The sequence below is a fragment of the Symphalangus syndactylus genome, chromosome 2 (genome assembly GCF_028878055.3).
Source record: "Symphalangus syndactylus isolate Jambi chromosome 2, NHGRI_mSymSyn1-v2.1_pri, whole genome shotgun sequence".
Taxonomy (NCBI): domain Eukaryota; kingdom Metazoa; phylum Chordata; class Mammalia; order Primates; family Hylobatidae; genus Symphalangus; species Symphalangus syndactylus.
The window spans coordinates 36852630-36871668 of NC_072424.2; the positions used below are offsets into that span (position 1 = coordinate 36852630).

Sequence of the window (19039 nt, forward strand, 5' to 3'; positions counted from 1 at the left end):
TTTTTTAAAAGTACCCCTACCCTTGAAAAATGACAAACCAGATACAATCTCTTAATGGGCCTGAATTGTAAACAAAAAATTGGTTTGCTTTGGGACTGTCTGACTAGCACACTATATCTTGTACTGATGAGACTGTTAACTTGAACAGGAGGTAGAATGCTGTCTTCCAATGGAAAAGAACTATATTGCGCTGCTTTATCTTGTCAGAAGACTAGGCAAGTGATTTTGATTTGGCCTCCAAACATTTGCCTTTATGTCTTACTGTTAGCTAGCGTTATTGCCTGTTAAGTTAAGTTAACTGGTGACCTTAAATAGTGACTTCTGTATTCCATGTGTATGTTCAGTGTATTGCAAAGATTATAATGGCTGGTCAGAGGAACCAGATACTGTCATACTTTTCAGAAAAGTATATTTAGCTCTGGGCAAAATAACATCAATTGGCTCTCCTTAGTTCTCAGAATCTGTCAGACTGGTATTATTAGCCAAGTCTGATTTTGAATTGTTTTTGTCCAAAAAAGTTTTTCTCATTATGTTTCATTTTGTCAACTTAATTTCTTGTATTTTATTCTACTGACCTTAGTTTTCTGACAAGATTAATCCTCCTCCCCCGCCCTTTTCCCTTACCTGTACCCTTCCTCAAAATGTAAAATGTGACTTCAGACAGGTTTAATTCCTTCATGGGCTGTGATAATAAAGTGTCTAATTATCAGTCATATTAGTTACTGTAATTTTATGGCAGAGCAAGCAGCTAGCTTGATTTGTATAATATCTAGGGAATATATAAAGTTGACCCAGACAAACTTGGGACTTACTTTCCTTCCAGTAATTAAAGAGTAGAACTGATAATACTGATTATTCATTAATTGGAAGAACATTAGTATTGAAATGCCATTACCATTTTTAAAAATAATAATTATTATCATAGCCTTGCCCTGAAACCCTGATTATTGTTAGAGAGCTATTTCCACGAAGTGTTTGTCAGTTTGTTGGACATTTGAGACCCCAGGAAATCCCCTTTCTCGTAACGTTCTCCGCTTGGATCTGATCTCAACAGGGTGTCGTAGTCATTCTTCAGCACAATTCTTAATTGGAGACCAAGAACCCTGGGCCTTTAGAGGTGGTCTAGCAGGAGAGTTCCAGGTATCAATATGAATTCACAACTGAATTGACATTTTCTTTGTTTTATGAGAAACCTTATGTTGCGCATCAGATGGCTGGAAGGATTGGTCTGCCGAAGGCTTTCTAGTCCCAAATTCAATTTAGTTTACATAGCTGGATTTTTAAATCAAATTTTCCTCCTCTTTCACAGTAATTTCTGAAGGAGATGCTGCCAATCCCCCCCGCGCCTGCGAAGCGCAGCGGCTCTAGGTATACACTTCACATTGTTTCTTTGCAGGTCGCACAGCATTTTAATCTGCGCCCGCAATGCACAATGCGCGCATGCTTGTCTGCCAGTGGAAACTCCATGAACAAAAAATAGTAATTATGCAAATAAATGGTGAAAGAGCTTTTGGATATTTATCCAATTATTTTATAAATATAATGTGCTTGAAAGAATTGTCCATTGCTGAAAATATGAACAAAATATGAAGTTTTTTTGCTGCTGGAATTTGTTCATGGACTTTCTAGGTGCTCTACTTTTCTCCCCCCAACAGGTGCTCTGCTGCGCACAGCAAACTGAAGCGCATTGCTTTGGGGATAAAGCGTCTCCTGGACAGATAACCCTCTTCAGACCAAACCTCTCCTCCTGACATTCTGTTCTGCCATCTTATCGTAGAGAGATGGTCTAAGATAGGTTTAAAAAAAAAAATAGACCTGTCATAATTGGAATAGGTTTGTTTTTGTTTTTGTTTTTGTTTTTACTGTAAATTTAAATCCCCATTAATATGCCTCTAAAGCTGTAACTCAGAGTGGGTAATTTCTATTCAGAAGCACTCCCCTCCCCCAGCAAAGAGGTATTTCTATTAGTAAAGCATAGTACACCCCTCTTCTTTAGGTCTGCCTGCAGTAGCCAGTTAATATAAGTTGGTAATCTGCAGTGCACACCCATTTAAAAAAATGGATACCTTCCCCACACTAATCCATCTCCTTTTTTTTTCTTCCCACAGCGTTTGCTGCCAATTGATGGGGCAAATGATCTCTTTTTTCAGCCACCTCCACTGACTCCTACCTCCAAAGTTTATACTATCAGACCTTATTTTCCTAAAGATGAGGTAATTGTCTCTCTACCTACCAACTTGGTGTATGGGTAAACTTACCTTTGAACTCACTGGTTAAAAGAATCCTTCTGTCTCTTTTTTTTTTTTTGAGACGGAGTCTCGCTCTGACGCCCAGGCTGGAGTGCAGTGGTGCAGTCTCGGCTCACTGCAAGCTCTGCCTCCCGGGTTCATGCCATTCTCCTGCCTCAGCCTCTCCGAGTAGCTGGGACTACAGGCCCCCGCCGCCACACCCAGCTAATTTTTTGTATTTTTAGTAGAGATGGGGTTTCACTGTGGTCTCGATTTCCTGACCTCGTGATCCGCCCGCCTCGGCCTCCCAAAGTGCTGGGATTACAAGCGTGAGCCACTGCGCCCGGCCTAAGAATCCTTCTGTCTTAAAACTGCAAACTTTAGATGGAGAAAGTTCATTAAAACATTCAATGTATCTTGAGAAATTTAAGGAAAAATCTAAGGAGTTTAGACTTTTAACATCTTGTGCCAAGTTCTTTAATTTCTCCCTTGAGAAAGTCAGATGAAATGTATTCAGAGTTGGAGTTACAAAATAGTTAATGTGTCTAAATGATGTGTTGTCCTTAGACTAGTTTTCTCTAATATATTGGTGTTCTGTAATTTCTTTCAATCGTGAAGTACCTACAGGCTGTTGACAATCAGCTAAAGAAAAAAAGCAAGACTGTTTAAAGATAGTAACAGGGCCAGGGGGCGGTGGCTTACGTCTGTAATCCCAGCACTTTGGGAGGCCGAGGTGGGCAAATCACCTGAGGTCAGGAGTTCAAGACCACCCTGGCCAACATGGTGAAACCCTGTCTCTATTAAAAATAAAATTAGGCCGGGCATGGTGGCTCACGCCTATAATCCCAGCACTTTGGGAGGCCGAGGCAGGCAGATCACGAGGTCAGGAGATTGAGACCACGGTGAAACCCCGTCTCTACTAAAAATACAAAAAAAATTAGCTGGGCGTGGTGGCGGGTACCTATAGTCCCAGCTACTCGGGAGGCTGAGGCCGGGCAGTGGCTTGAACGCGGGAGGCAGAGTTTGCAGTGAGCCGAGATCATGCCACTGCACTCCAGCCTGGGGCGACAGAGCGAGACTCTGTCTCAAAAAATAAAAAATTAAATTAAATTTAAAAAATAATAATAAAATAGCTGGGCGTGGTGGCGGGTGCCTGTAATCTCAGCTACTCTGGAGGCTGAGGCCAGAGAATTACTTGAGCCTGAGAGGCGGAGGTTACAGTGAGCCAAGATCGTGCCATTGCATTCCAGCCTAGGCAACAGAGTGAGACTCTGTCTCAAAAAAAAAAATTAGATGGGTATGGTGGCGCATGCCTGTAATCCCAGCGAATTGGGAGGCAGAGGCAGGAGAATCACTTGAACCCAGGAGGTGGAGGTTGTAGTGAGCCGAGATTGCACAAGTGCAGCCTGAGCAACAGAATGAGACTCCATCTCAAAAATAAAAAAAAAAAAGGCAGTGACAGGTTTAAACATTTTAGAAGTATCCTTAATATATAGAAAGTCAAGAGACTATACCTCAAGGTTTGCTGGCCTTTGAATCCACAACTTACTATCAAAAATCATCCTCTGCAGGCTGGGCGCAGTGGCTCACCCTGTAATACCAGCACTTTGGAAGGCCGAGGCAGGCGGATCACGAGGTCAGGAGATCGAGACTATCCTGACCAACATGGCGAAACCCCGTCTCTACTAAAAATATAAAAATTAGCTGGGTGTAGTGGCGCGCACCTGTAATCCCAGCTACTCAGGAGGCTGAGGCAAGAGAATTGCTCGAACCCAGGAGGCGGAGGCCGCAGCAAGCCGAGATTGCGCCACTGCACTCCAGCCTGGTGACAGCAAGACTGTCTCAAAAAACAAAAACAAAAACCATCCTCTGCAAAAGCCAATTCTCAGTATTCCTAAAACCTTGCTGTTTTTTGCTGGTTTTACAAATCTGACTCAATGAATAAATCTTTATTTTACAAAGAAGAGGTGATATTTCTGATAGATGTTTCTGATAGGCCATTTTGTTACTCCCTCCCCAGACTGACTTGTAAGTTATATTGTTAGATTCTGCTGCCATTTTTCTTGATGTGTTGCTTAACTAGATTATATTTTCAGGCATCCGTGTACAAGATTTGCAGAGAAATGTATGACGATGGAGTGGGTTTACCCTTTCAGAGTCAGCCTGATCTTATTGGAGACAAGTATGTGATAAGTATTTGGATTTGAGAGTAGACCTTTCGTAGCCAGGCTTATCAGGTTGAGGGGAGGTGATGACTGGAAATATATTTATTTATTTTAAATCCCACTTTGGCTTTAGTAAAATCTGAATATGTGTGCATTTCCAGTTTCTTACACCAAATGTAGCTTCTGTAAGTTCATTCAAGTACAGTGGGTCTTGCATCACTGAAGTCTGAATTTTATATTAGCAACTTAAAAGTTTACTGTGGCCTCTTTCCTTCTGAGCAGGTTAGTAGGAGGGCTGCTTTCCCTCAGCCTGGATTACTGCTTTGTCTTAGAAGATGAAGATGGCATATGTGGTTATGCCCTGGGCACTGTAGATGTGACCCCCTTTATTAAAAAATGTAAAATTTCCTGGATCCCCTTCATGCAGGAGAAGTATACCAAGCCAAATGGTGACAAGGAACTCTCTGAGGCTGAGGTAATACACAGGTTAAGAATTACACTATGGTAATGGTCTTTTTTATTTATTTTTATTTTTTATTAAAGTACTTACTAAAATGGAAAAGTATGTAGATACATCATAAAATCTTAGTGCTTTCTAAATTAATTTTCTTGCATAAAGAATTCTTACGGCTTATTCTTAGCATGACATTTGTCACTGTTTCCCCAATATTGGGACAATTTTTTATTTGGGAGTACTGTTGTAATATTTCATCAGGTGAAAACACAGTAAAGACAAAGAACATTTTTTTCCTCTTTGTTTTAAAGTTTCGTACTTAAAGATGTTATGGTCTTGGCCAGGCACGGTGGCTCGTGCCTGTAATCCCAGCACTTTGGGAGGCCAAGGCGGGTGTATCACCTGAAGTCAGGAGTTCAAGACCAACCCGGCCAATGTGGTGAAACTCCATCTCTACTAAAAATACAAAAAAAATTAGCTGGGTGTGGTGATGGGCGCCTGTAATCCCAGCTACTTAGGAGGCTGAGGCAGGAGAATTGCTTGAACCCAGGAGGCAGAGGTTGCAGTGAGCCAAGATTGCGCCACTGCACTCCACCCGGGGCAGCAGAGTGAAACTCTGTCTCAAAAAAAAAAAAAAAAGATACTATGGTCGTTTTATTGAGTACTCAGGACAATTTAAGTAATTTAAATCTATTTGGTGGTTTGTCAGAAGGTTAATAACTTGCCTTCTGAATAATGCATTCTACATTGTGATTTAAAAATAAGAGTGAGCTTCTCTTGAGAGTCTACTTTGTGATAGGAGCACTTCTTAATAAGTCTGTGCTGTCCCAACTGAAATACATTTTTCATCTGCAAAAAAGTTTTATGCCTCATGTTGGCCAACACATCATATGATTATTTTGGTTTATACATCAGTATATGTTGTTGTTGTTTTGAGACAGTGTCTCACCTTGTCACCCAGGAATGCAATAGCATAAACATGGCTCACTGCAGCCATGACCTCCCAGGCTCAAGTTACCCTCTTGCATCAGCCCTGCAAGTAGCTGGGACTACAGGTGCAAGCCACTATGCACCAGCTAACTTTTTTGTATTTTTTTTTTGTAGAGATGGGGTTTCGCCATGTTGCCCAGGCTGGTCTCAAACTCCTGAGCTCAAGCAGTCCGCCTGCCTCGGCCTCCCATAGTGCTAGGATTACAAGCATGAGCCACTGTGCCTGGCCAGTATATGCATTTTTTAGATAGTTCCTTCTTGAGGATAGTTTTTATGCACAGTAAACAAGATATTTGGACCCCTACTTGTGATACTTTTTTCTTTTCTTCTATGTTGTTTCTCTTCTCCTTTTCTAAAATTCTCTACCCCTCTCCACACCAAAGTATTCAGTCTTTTTTTTTTTTTTTTTTTTTTTTTTGAGACAGAGTCTCACTCTTGTTGCCCAGGCTGGAGTGCAATGACCCAGTCTTGGCTCACCGCAACCTCCACCTCTCAGGTTCAAGCAGTTCTCCTGCTTCAGCCTCTCGAGTAGCTGAGATGACAGGCGTGTGTGCCACCACACCCAGATAATTTTATATTTTAAATAGAGATGGGGTTTCTCCATGTTGTTGAGGCTGCTCTCGAACTCCCAACCTCAGGTGATCCGCCCTTCTCAGCCTCCCAAAGTGCTGGGATTATAGGCGTGAGCCACTGCGCCTGGCCTCATTTTCTTCATAGTTTATTTCTATATTTTACCTTCTGCACTTAGTCACATGGCTGTGTAACAAAAGGCTGGTTTGGTGTTGCCTCGCTTACTTGGGATTACATTGACACTATGCTGGTGATTAAGCTGCTGATGTATTGCTGTTCCACATCTGACACTTTTCAGCATGAGAACTTTTTAAAAATTGCGGTAAAATATAAATAAAATTTACACATTTTTGTGTAAGGAATACTTAATTTTTATGTATTTTAAATGATTTTAGATTTACAGAAAAGTTGCAGAGTTAAAACGGAGTTTCTGTATACTCCTTATCCATTTTCTGTATTTGTGAAGTCTTGAGTAACCCACATGGGTATATTATTAATCAGACACCAAACTTTATTCACCAGTTTTTTCTGCTAATGTCCTTTTCCTGTTCCAGGATCCAATACCACATAGCATTTAGACGTTTTTTTTTTTTTTTTTTTTTTTTTTTTTTTTTTTTTTTTTTTTTTTTTTTTTTTGAGATGGAGTTTCCCTCTGTCGCCTGGGGTGGAGTGCAGTGGCGCAATCTCAGCTCACTGCAACCTCCACCTCCCAGGTTCAAGCGATTCTCCTGCCTCAGCCTCCCGAGTAGCCGGGATTACAGGCGCCCACCACTAGGCCCAGCCAATTTTTGTATTTTTACTAGAGACGGGGTTTCACGATGTTAGCCAGGCTGGTCTCAAACTCCTGACCTCGTGATTCACCTGTCTCGGCCTCCCAAAGTTCTGGGATTACAAGTGTGAGTGAGCCACCACGCCTGGCCAGACAAACTTTTTTTTTTTTTCACCCAGGCTGGAGTGCAGTGGCGGGACCTCAGCCTACTGCAACCTCTGCCTCCTGGGTTCAAGCAATTCTCCTGCCTCAGCTTCCCTAGTTGCTGGGACTACAGGCACACACCGCCATGCCTGGCTAACTTTTTATGTTTTTAGTAGAGACAGGGTTTTACTTTGTCGCCCAGGCTGGTCACAAACTCCTGAGCTCAAGCAGTCTGCCTGCCTCAGCCTCCCAAAGTGCTAGGATTACAGGCGTGAGCCACCAGGCCCAACCCAAACTTTTTTTTTTTTTTTCTTTGAGACGGAATCTCGCTCTGTTGCCCAGGCTGGAGTGCAGTGGCGCCATCTCGGCTCACTGCAAGCTCCGCCACCTGGGTTCATGCCATTCTCCTGCCTCAGCCTCCTGAGTAGCTGGGACTACAGGCGCCCGCCAACACAACCTGCTAATTTTTTTGTATTTTTTTTAGTAGAGACAGGGTTTCACTGTGTTAGCCAGGATGGTCCCGATCTCTGGCCCAAGCTTTTTAAAAGTGAAAACGGTGGCCAGGCACAGCGGCACACACCTGTAATTCTAGCACTTCAGGAGGCTGAGATAGAAGGATCACTTGAGCCCAGGAATTCGAGACCAGCCCTGACGATATAAATAGGGAGAGAGAGAGAGAGAGAGAGAGAGCGTGTGCACGCGAGAGAGAATGCCTGCCTCTCTCCAGCCTGGCCAACAGAAGGAGATCCTGTCTCAAAAAAAAAGAAAGTGAAAATGCTTCTGCTAGAATTATAGGACAATCCTGTGTGAGATAACTTACATAGTGACTGGAAGAGTTATTAAATATTGCTTTCTTGTTGCTAAGTTCTGTAGTTGGGTTAGATATCTAATGCGTAACTATTGTGAAAGTCAAGAGATTCTAATTTTTCCAGAAAATAATGTTGAGTTTCCATGAAGAACAGGAAGTACTGCCAGAAACTTTCCTTGCTAATTTCCCTTCTCTGATAAAGATGGACATTCACAAAAAAGTAACTGACCCAAGTGTGGCCAAAAGCATGATGGCTTGCCTCCTGTCTTCACTGAAGGCTAATGGTGAGTACTCACATATTTGTGGAGTTGGTGGTATTTGGGCAAGATAGGGAAAGAACTGTATATTTTTAGATATAAAAGGAAAGAAGTGAATTGTAAATTTATACTGCTTTTCCCACCTTTTATGATTTGGTTTCTGAATTAATTAGTGGTGAAGAATTGCATGTGTATTAATAATTGAGAAATGCTGGTTGGGCTTGGTGGCTCATGCTTGTAATCCTAGCACTTCAGGAGGCCGAAGTGGAAGGATCACTTGAGTCCTGGAGTTTGAGACCAGCCTGGGCAATATAGCTGAGACTCCATCTCTACCTAATTTAAAAAAAAAAAAAAAAAAAAAAAAGGCCGGGCGTGGTGGCTTGCAGCACTTTGGGAGGCCGAGGTGGGCGGATCACGGGGTCAAGAGATCGAGACCAGCCTGGCCAACATGGTGAAACCCTGTCTCTATTAAGAGTGGTGGCAGGTATGGCCGGGCGCGGTGGCTCACGCCTGTAATCCCAGCACTTTGGGAGGCTGACGCGGGCGGATCACAAGGTCAGGAGATGGAGACCATCCTGGCTAACACGGTGAAACCCCGTCTCTACTAAAAATACAAAAAATTAGCCGGGCGTGGTGGCGGGCGCCTGTAGTCCCAGCTACTCGGGAGGCTGAGCCAGGAGAATGGTGTGAACCCGGGAGGCGGAGCTTGCAGTGAGCAGATATCGCGCCACTGCACTCCAGCCTGGGCAACGGAGCAAGACTCTGTCTCCAAAAAAAAAAAAAAAAAAAAAAAGAGTGGTGGCAGGTGTCTGTAATCCCAGCTACTCGGGAGGCTGAGGCGGAGGTTGCAGTGAGCCATAATCTTGCCACTGCACTCCAACAGAACAAGATTCTGTCTCGGGTTGGGGGGAAGCTGGGTGCAGTGGCTCACGCCACTCATTATTGAATTTTTTGAATAATGAATTTTTTTAATTGTGTGGAATGTAGGAGCTGGTATAGATAGACAAGCCCTGTTTATATTAACCATATCGAAGATTATAGTTTTATATCTATAATTATACTAATTAAGTGACTTATTTATGTTTTGAATATTTGTTTTATTTCTAGGCTCCCGGGGAGCTTTCTGTGAAGTGAGACCAGATGATAAAAGAATTCTGGAATTCTACAGCAAGTTAGGATGTTTTGAAATTGCAAAAATGGAAGGATTTCCAAAGGATGTGGTTATACTTGGTCGGAGCCTGTGACGTGTGTTGACACTGTGAACTGTCCAAAAGTCTCTTAACTGCACCTTGTGAGTGGTAGTTGAGGTCTTCATACAGTTCAGCCTCTAGAGTGGTAACAAATCAGCCAATTGGATTCGAAACAAAGAAGACTATGTAAAACTCACCCATCACACTTTCAGACTACTCACTGGTTGGAAGAATATAGTATTGCAGCAAATCCTGTATGAAAGAGAGATGTGGGCTTCCTTTTTGAGTCTTGTGTTAGGTGCTGAGACCTTTTACACAGGCTTATACAGGGAGAGAGTCTTCAATAAATGTAGTCAGCACTATTTTCTGCATCCAGTGTGGTTGCGTTTCTAACCTGAGAGTAATCAAAATAACATCTGTCATCTTCCTTGGTTTATTGAGTGAAATGTCTCAGTCTTTGGGGACATGGCAGAGATGAAAGAAAGAGTGGGTTTCAGAAGTGTCAGGGTGGAGTGATTCCAAGTGGGATGGTTGTGGCATTAGTTTAAGCTGAATAAATAATTTCAATTTGGGGCAGTTATTCTGCTTTTTGTAAAGCTGTGGCCAGTTGTCTCCTGTAATGACTGTTGGTTCAGGCATGTTGTACTTTGTAGGGACAAATGTGCATTTGTTTGTGGCAAAAGCCTACAATTGGCAAACTTGTAAATTTCTTTGTATATAAACTAGCTGTAACCTGACTATCCTTTGTGTTTACTGTTTTTGTAAATTTTTTTCCTCTATAAATGAAAGGGTGTTGGTTCAGAATGGCACTTTGAATAATGTAAACCAGTGAAAAGTGGATTTTCTTTACTTTTGTCTTTGGGTTTGGGGTTGTTTTTGTTCTTTTTGAAGTTTTATTATTTTTAAAGTGCCTCCCACCTAGGCGTAGGCCATGACCATTTGGGGTACGAGAGCCTAATTTTGTAGGACTTAATCTGTTGAAAAGCGCAGTTACTTCTGGAAATTAACCTCAATATTAGGTCAGCATGTGAAACGTTGGATTTGACATGTCAGGTAGGGTGCGGGAACTGATTGGTCCCATTTGCCCTCAGGTCAGTTGTTCTTTAATCTCAAGACCCGTTACTACTGATTTTATTAAATCAGAGTCTTTAATTCTTGCATGTTTGTATCTAATTTCTGAAAGAATGAGCACACTTTAACCAGTTATTTACAGTTACCTTTTTCCTTTAACCAGATTGTGAAAGCTTCATGTGTTTATTAATTTAGATTCTGTGTTTTTAAGGGTTCTGAGCATGAAGCTGGCAGATAGTCTGCAGGACTCATTTTTTCATCATGGCTGGCTGATTTCTCCATAGATTCATAACAGTATTTTGTTATCTTCTCTGTAGTTTTGCATCAGCTGTTTAACTTCGAGCTGAGTGAGGGGAGAGGGGTAAAGAGAAAGAAACTTCAGTTTTCTTTCACAGAACTCCACCAGTGTGGGCTTTGAGAGAGCCCTAAAGCATTGTACCTAGTGGTACCTAGTGACTTCCAACCAAAGCCTTTGAGTATGCACTAAATAGGTGGGAAGAAAGGAGAGAAGGTTTTTAGGTTAGAAACCTTTAACTGATAGAAGGATATGGTATGTTGTAAAGCCAGAACCAAGTTTGCATTTTTGAGGGCTTGAGATGAAGGGAAGACCCCTACCAGACAGTAAGACAGCTGAGTTTCCCCGTCTTTAACACTAGTGGACAATTCTGGCATTTTGTCTGGAGGATTTCAGAGTTAACCTCATGGAATCAGGATTTTTTAGCAAGTTTACTTTTGGTTTTATCTTGGCTTTTAGTAATCATGTTGGCTGGTCTGGTCACAGGTTAACTGTGAAACAGATGCCCTGGTCTTGCTTTCATCACTCTAGAATCATGAAGTGATATGCTATTTCCTGGTTATGAATATTAAGGTTGGAATGACATTTTTATTGATTTAGATCAGAGCTCAGTTCCTGTAGAAAACGAACTGTAAAAGACCATGCAAGAGGCAAAAATAAAACTTGAAGTGAATGCTTGTCGTGTTGTATTGTGTGAATCTATTTTCTGTCTGCCCCCTACCTTTTCTCCTCTTTCATGCCTCACCTACAAGCAGGTATTCCTCCTCTCCACAGCTGTTCCAAGTTAGAGATTGGATCTTGAAGGCAGTCCTCCCCTACCTCCATCACCAGTAAGACTTCCAGATTTTCCTTAAGGCAAGAGCTAAGAAAAGTAGACTAGTTCTTAGCCAAGCCACCCCACCCTCTTGCCACAGTTATAACCTGGATGTGAAACAGGGCCTCTAGTTTGAGTTTTTGCCATCTATTAGGAAGAAAGCACACAGTTTGCCTGATTCTTAAAAGGCGAAAGGTGGCGCGAGTAGCATAAATTGACAAAATAATCCAGGGCGCAAAGATATTCCTGGATGATTTGGAATTAAAAGCTCAAAAAGTGTGGGTGGGCCAGGAACAGCAACACACATGAGCTAACTAGTCCTCTGCTAGCAAGTGCCAGCAGCTAAGGCCAGTGAAGGCATAGCAAGTTGCAGGGTCTTTAGAGCAGGAAGAATATCTAGGAGAGGCTTAGCGGAGAGGACAGACAGGACAGACGTGTTGGGATGGAAATTGCTGGAACTTAAGGCTCCTCGGCTCTCTTGAGGCAGACAATCTGAGTGCATTTCCTTTGCTTGTGGCAGAAAAGCACTGCCCTGAACCCCACCTTTGCTGGCAGAAGTAAGAAGGGTTTACATTTTTGTATCTATACCTCCTTTAACGAAAGCTTACCCTGGGTTGGAAGAGTGGGAGACACTCTTCCGACACAGAGCGAGGAGCTTGGGGAAGTGGACACCCTCATAGTCGTGGAAATGAGCAAGGATGTTAACATAAATCCCAAATCCATTCTTCTGTGATGTTACTTCCTTTCTCTTCGGTCTTGATAATAATATAAGCAGAAGCTGCGGGCTCCGGGTAGGGCTGCGGGGTCTCGGCGCCTTTTCTTTTCCAGGACAGAGCGTCTCCTTTAATGGGCGGGGCCGGAACTGGCCGAGGGTCCCCGGCTTTGTGCGTGTCGGGGGCGGAGTTTGAAGAAGGCCTTTGCAGCATGGCCGCCGGCACTGCAGCTGCCTTAGCGTTTTTGAGTCAGGAAAGCCGAACGCGGGCCGGGGGTGTAGGGGGCCTACGGGTCCCGGCCCCGGTCACTATGGACAGTTTTTTCTTCGGTATTAGGGAAGGGAGAGGCTGAGGGTGGTACTGGGGCGGTAAGAGGTAGGGATGTGAGGCGGGAATGCGGAGGGTTTCACGGCGTGGGTGTGGGCGGAGGGCTGCTTTCCTGTTCCCGCAGGAGAGGGGGCCTGGCACGCACAGCCGAAGGGGGCGGCGAGATCCCTGCCCCAGATGTGTTGCGCGAGGCCCACGGCAGAGCGCCCCTGGTGTTCTGAGAAGAGACGGAGGTGGACGTGTAAATGACCCGTCCGCCTAAGGTTACACGTGACGGCGGGTTGGTGACATCCCCCGCTGCCCAGCGCCGTACACACGCTCAGGCATACTCACTGTTATTTCTACCAGGCTGTGAGCTCTCCGGCCACACCCGTTCCTTCACCTTTAAGGTAGAGGAAGAGGATGATGCGGAGCACGTGCTGGCACTAACCATGGTGAGGGGCAGGGGAATGGGGTTTTAATGAATAAGCCCAGGCGGCAATATAGGTCTCTACCCAACCCCCGGATCCCCTTTACTTGGAGACACCTCCTCAGCCTAACCCCCCCCCCCCCCCGGCATGGACGGCTCCCCTGGCCAGGTGAACCGGGACCTCTGAGGCTGGGCAGGTGCTAGGGTAGATGCCTTTACTTGTGGTGTCAACCTTCGCTTGAGGAGACCTTGAGGCCCTGTGTACCGTTCCCAGCTCTGCCTCACCGAGGGAGCCAAAGACGAGTGTAATGTGGTAGAAGTTGTGGCCCGGAACCATGACCATCAGGAGATCGCAGTCCCTGTGGCCAACCTCAAGCTGTCCTGCCAACCCATGGTGAGTTCCCCAGCTCTGCCTTGGTGTTGGTGGTAGTGGTGAGGGGATTGAGGACGTTAGTACTCATTACAGTGTGGGGTGGGCTAGGAGTGGGCCAGGCCTTCATCCTTGTCTTCCTCCCAGCTCAGTCTGGATGACTTCCAGCTCCAACCACCTGTAACCTTCCGCCTGAAGTCGGGCTCTGGCCCTGTGCGGATCACTGGGCGGCACCAGATTGGTGAGAAGAGGGGAGGGCCCTCTCCTTTGCTTCCAGTAGACTCTCCCATCAGGCTTCCCCCACTCCGCACTCCTGCCCCATCCCACTCTCATCTCCCAGTGCAGCCCTGTACAGGTCTGCGTGCCCTCCACGCTGTGCCCTGTGCATGACATGCCCTCTCCTTTCCGTCTACTCAAGCCTACCTCCTCCATGGAACATGGCCCAACTTCTCCAGCTCCAGTAATGAAGACTCCTTTGGCTCTTTGTGACCCAGTTTAGGGTCTGAGGTTCTTCCCACCTAGCCCATAAGCACTGGGAGGTCAGGGGCCCTGTAAGCCTAACACCACGGCATGAAGAAATGGCATGCGGTGTGAAAGGGTCTGGTCTTAACACCCCATCCTTCTGCTGCTTGTGTGTTCACCAGTTACGATGAGCAATGATGTTTCTGAGGAGGAGAGCGAGGAAGAGGAAGAGGACAGTGATGAGGAAGAAGCTGAGCTGTGCCCCATCCTTCCTGCCAAAAAGCAGGGGGGCAGGCCCTAGCCCTCCTTGGTGAGTTGTGGGGAGAAGTGCCCAGCAGGCTCTGGGAAGCGGCAGGAGAAGCAGGTGAGGGCCTAGATGCTGATTCCTTGTTTCCTCTTTTCAGGTCAGCTCCATGCGCCATGCACCGCCATGCACCCTGTTCCCCTACAAGTTTCAACAATTGTAAATGTTTCTTCCTTGAAGAGGAGAGCTTGGGTGGGGGTTGGGTGGGAGGGACTTGGGTCTTTGGTGCTAGGAGAGGGCCTGTGCTCCACACAGCCCTGGTTTTCTGATCTTGCACCATGCCGGGGGCCTCTCTTCCCACCTGCCTGTGAGGATTGGAGGTTAGTGCCTGAAGCTCAGAACTACACATTTTTAATAGTTTTTACATTTTTGGATAAAGGTTGAAATAAAGTGGTGTGGAGTTTTTGCAGCTCTTGTGTGGCTTCTTCCTGTGCTGGGTGATGTTTCCCTAGGGACCGCCAGGTGGCACTGTGGCAGCACCCAGGGTGGCCCTGGGCCTGGGGGAGGGTGGAGAACTGTGGGATCCTCTACCCTCATGGCCCTGGGCTAGGACCTGGGGCCTGGGCCCCAGTTGCCTTGCTGGAAGGGGACCTCCCAACACAGCCCATTCCCAGTCTCTGCAGGTGGGGGAGGGTCATCGCAGGAGGTTATCAGCATCCAAACAAGGGGTCTGGGCCTCTGTCAGCACTCAGGCTGATGGGCAGGGGGCAGATAAGCGGGCTTAGGCAGCCTGAGGAATGTGCGTCCCTAGCCCCACGAGGGGCTCTGGCCCACAGAGGGCCTGTGAGGGCAGGGCGGGACCAGGCTTCGTTCCTCCTTTGAGCCTTGCAGGCTGTCTGAGCAGGGCTGGGCCCTTAGAGAAACCTGACTCCGGGGGCCAGATGGAGGGGACTGGCCAGATTGGGTGACAGGGAAACCAGAATCCGGGTGGCCTGGCATATGGGGGCAGAAAGGGGCCCCAGGGAATTGGCCTCCTGGACTAAGGGATTTTTGTGCCCCACACACCATGGGGTCTGGGGGTCTCTGGTGCCTGGAATCAGGTAGTTCTGGCACTTGGCTGCCTTTGTGCCAGGAAGAACTGACACACCTGGTTTGAGGATGAGTGTGTGTGACCAGCTCTGGGGTCAGCAGTTCAGCAGCTGTGTTGGTGGTGGGCGGGGGGGGGAGGGTTGTCAATGCCCATAAACAAACAAACAAACAAAACATTGCCTCCCCAGACAACCTGGGGCCAGACAGGCTGAGGATAGACAGAGAACAGGGCCTGATGGGGGTCAGGCCAACTCCCACCCCCAGCCTCTGGGCAAGGGGGAGGGGCCCCGGGATATAGCAGGCTGGTGGTTCTGCGGCAGGTGAGGTCAGCTTTGAAGATCTTGCGTCCGCAGTACTGACCCGCACGCTCTTCAGCGCATCCCTAGTGAAGGAGGTTCTCCCTTAGCCCGTGGTGAGGAACTAGGGGTCCAATTTCCAACCTCCCTCTTCCTCAAGTTGAGGACAAAGGGAGATGACGCCTGTCTGTGTTGCGGCGATCTGGGTCGCAGGCGCCTTTCTCCGCTCTAGGAGGACGCTGCTAAAAATGCTTCCCTGGGGAGCCCGGCGGAGGGGTGGCCTGGCTGGGAACCATGGGTCTCGCTGCGGAGCGCGGTCGGCAGGGAGAGGGAAGTCGGGGCTGGCGCCCTCTGGCGGGCGAGGTTGAAGCCGCTCGTGGTCGTACCGCTCACCCGGCCTCCTCTAGAGGCTCCCGGTGGGCGCCGTGGGGCCGGGGCCTCCGAGTCCCGCCACTGCCCTGGGCGGCCGAATCTTGGGCAGAAGGCGTGGGAAAGCCACTGAGGCTTGCATGCATGCGTGCATACGTTCATTCATTCATTCGAACGACTTGAGTTGGAGCGGGGAAGTGGCTGCGGCCCTCACTCCTCTTTCCCTTCCTCCTCTTGGCCCCAGCCTCCAAAGTCCTCGGCACGTGCTTGGCAGGAGGAGCGGGAGACTGGCTGAGTCCTCTCTCCGGGGAGGCCTCCCTAGCTGACCCATCAACCCCCTGCGCGGCCCCGCCCCAATATTTACCCCATCCATCCCCCGCGATGCCACTGATCGCTCCTTGCATTCCTCGCCGGTTTTCCGGGTCTGTCTCCCGGTGGGCGCGGGCCTGCGCCGAGCACGCTCCTGCCCGCAGTGGGGACCCAATCCACATCAGCCTCTCGGCCCAGGAGTTTCTCGGCCGGTTGGGGCGCCCCGCGGACACAGCTGGGCAAGGTTTATTCCTCTCTCCTCGCCCCCGCCTCTCCTCGAGCCCTCTTCTCTCCCCTTCAGCGCACAGTAGGAGCGTTGCCGGCTCACTGTGGCCTCAGACCCCTGGGGGATGAAGGCATACGCCGGGGTTTGCCGACTGCTGGAGGAAGGGCAGGCTCCTATTTGGGGGCAGAGGGAGACGACTCCCAGACAGCGGCCGAAGTGCTTAACGTAGTCTCGGCGATTTGCATTTGAACGGTCGGCGGTGAGTCCGCGGCGCTTTGAACGCCCGGCTCAGGAAGCGCGCGTCGGAGCGAGCTGCGGTCTCCGGCGGGTGTGGATTGGAGGGGCCGGGGGCTGTGCTTGGATCGAGGGGTGCGTTTGGAAATAGGCTGAAGGAGTGTGTCTGGGTGCCGGCGAGGGCGTGTCTGCGGAGACGGGCCGTTTGTGTTGGCGAGGAGTGTGTGTTTGTGTTTGCAGGCGAGGGAGTTTGTGTCTGTGCGTGTGTGTGTTTGTGTTTGCGGAGTGTGGGGGCGGCTGGGAAAGGTGGCCGGGCTGTCACTCAGCGATCAGGTTGACAGGCGCTCCCTCATCTGGGCCAGGGAGCTCTGATTGCAGATTCGAGGAAACAAAATAGCAATTGTAATTACCGGGCTTTGATAAGATAAAGGAGGGAGGGAGCTGGCCGGGAGGCGGGCGAGCCAGCGAGGGAGGGAGCGGCCTGCGGGGGCCCGGCGGGACATTTGCATCTGTCAGTCACAGGGCGTGCTGGGGAAGAGCCAGGTGCTTGTTCCCGGGTTGTCCCCATCTGCTCCTCTCCCCCAGAGAAACGGACTTTTGGGGAGATGAGAATTTCAACGAACTAGGTGAGGGTCCGCTTCTCAGGAGGGTCTCCAAATCCAAATGTAAACGAATCCTGGTCCAGCACAGGCTCCCTGGCAGAGGCTGGGACAGGACTGAAACTTGACCTCGGACCCTTCAGATCCCAGGACGCCCATCTCTGGGGCAGAGGAAGAAGGGTGGCTGAAGACCATTGAGGGTCAACCCAGGGCCCTCAGAATCTTCAGGGGGTTCCACAGCTGGAGCTGAATGCTGGTCTCAGCCAGGGGCTCTGCCCCTACCCCCATTCCAGGGAGGGGCAGGTAGCCAGAGTGGCTCTGGCTGTGACTCCAGGACCATGCAAACACTGTTGGATGGGCGGGTCACCCTCACCCCTGCCTGGGGCCTACTCCCTGCTCTGCTTATCTCACTGATGTTCAGAGGGTCCATGGTGGGAGAAAGCCCGTTTCTAACAGGAAGTGCCTGCTCTCCATCTCTCCATTCAATCATTTGTTCATCGATATACACAACTAAACATGCTTGAGGGCCTACTATGTACAAGGATGAGGGTAAGACCACAAGCAAACAGACATCACCCTTGCCCACGTGAAGCAGTGCAGAGAGGGAAACAGACACTCAACGAATTGTGACTCAGGCCTTACACAGAGCACAGGGAAGGCAAGGGCTGGCCTGGGCTTTGGCCACTTGTATCCACCTGACTTGTCTCCACCTGAAGGACCCACCTCCCCATGGGCTTTAGAGGAGACAGTGCCTGCCAAGCCTGTAGCAGATACAAGTGCTCACTAACTGGTGGAGTTGCTGGTGATAATCTGTTGGGAGGAGGTGAAGGCAGGTCTTCCTGGGGAAGTTGCAAATAGGCTGAAGTCCAAAGGCTCAGCCACTTTCCCCATCATTCATTCATTCATTCATTCATTCAATGAACTCAACTGCAGAACAGCTCTGCCCAGCTTTGTGCCACGAGCTGTGATTTCTGAGCTCGTAAGTCATGGTCCTTGCCACAAGGTCTGTGTGGGCAACAGCCCAGTGAACAGATTCCTGGAGGGGGATGGCAGGTGTGCTCTGGAAGTCTACTTCTCTGAGGAGGGATAAGATCTTGGAACGCACCCTCTAACTGTTTTCCCATCTCTCCATTGCTCAGTGTTTGCATTTATGGCTGGGAGTTGGAAAGATGGGGCACAGGGAAAGGTGGGACACAGAGCAGGGAGGGAGGCAGGGCCTGGCTGTGCCGCTGGACTAGGGCTGCCGCTAATTTTGGCCTAATGGCTTCCTGGGACCACACCAAACCCTCCAGCCCTACCCCCAGGGGAATGGAGGGTCATTGGGGAAGGGGGAAGGGGAAGTTGTGGGTGAAGACAGCAGCCTGGTAGGGCATCACCTGCTCCTCACAGGGCACCTATCCCAGGGCATCTCTGTCTACCCAGGCTGCTCCCACAGAAGCAGAGTGGGGGCTCAGGGTTTCCAGAAACCTCGGGGGGAAGCCACAAGGTGAGGGGATAGGAAAGGCTTAGACAAGTGCCTACCTTCTCCCATGCCCCAGGCCCAGCTGACCAGCCCCTGCCTAGAATACAGTAGGTGTGTAAATACCTGTTAAATGAAAAACGAATGGGGCTTTGAGGGAGAAAGGGCTGGGTGGCCT

The 19039-nt window shown here is 48.2% G+C and overlaps 2 protein-coding genes across 7 annotated transcripts in view; both read left to right on the plus strand.

The window, feature by feature from the left end:
* The window catches only part of OGA (O-GlcNAcase), a 35784-nt gene extending 24165 nt beyond the window's left edge, over positions 1-11619 (plus strand). For 3 of the 6 annotated variants that reach the window (XM_063627373.1, XM_055251330.2, XM_055251310.2), the window contains 6 exons: positions 1055-1140; positions 2109-2213; positions 4325-4410; positions 4676-4868; positions 8253-8412; positions 9493-11619. In XM_063627373.1, coding sequence (XP_063483443.1) covers positions 1055-1140; positions 2109-2213; positions 4325-4410; positions 4676-4868; positions 8253-8412; positions 9493-9629 — 767 coding nt within the window. In that variant the 3' untranslated portion in view covers positions 9630-11619. The remainder of the gene's footprint in view (positions 1-1054; positions 1141-2108; positions 2214-4324; positions 4411-4675; positions 4869-8252; positions 8413-9492) is intronic. The other 3 variants (XM_063627382.1, XM_063627404.1, XM_063627389.1) reach the window with 1 other exon arrangement.
* Positions 11620-12623: 1004 nt separating this feature from the next.
* NPM3 (nucleophosmin/nucleoplasmin 3) lies at positions 12624-14749 on the plus strand. Its single transcript, XM_055251417.2, has 6 exons — positions 12624-12797; positions 13144-13229; positions 13479-13598; positions 13722-13815; positions 14219-14346; positions 14441-14749. The coding sequence occupies exons 1-5, from the start codon at positions 12680-12682 to the stop codon at positions 14335-14337; spliced, it is 537 nt and encodes a 178-aa protein (XP_055107392.1). The 5' UTR covers positions 12624-12679; the 3' UTR covers positions 14338-14346; positions 14441-14749.
* The last annotated feature ends 4290 nt before the right edge of the window (positions 14750-19039 follow it).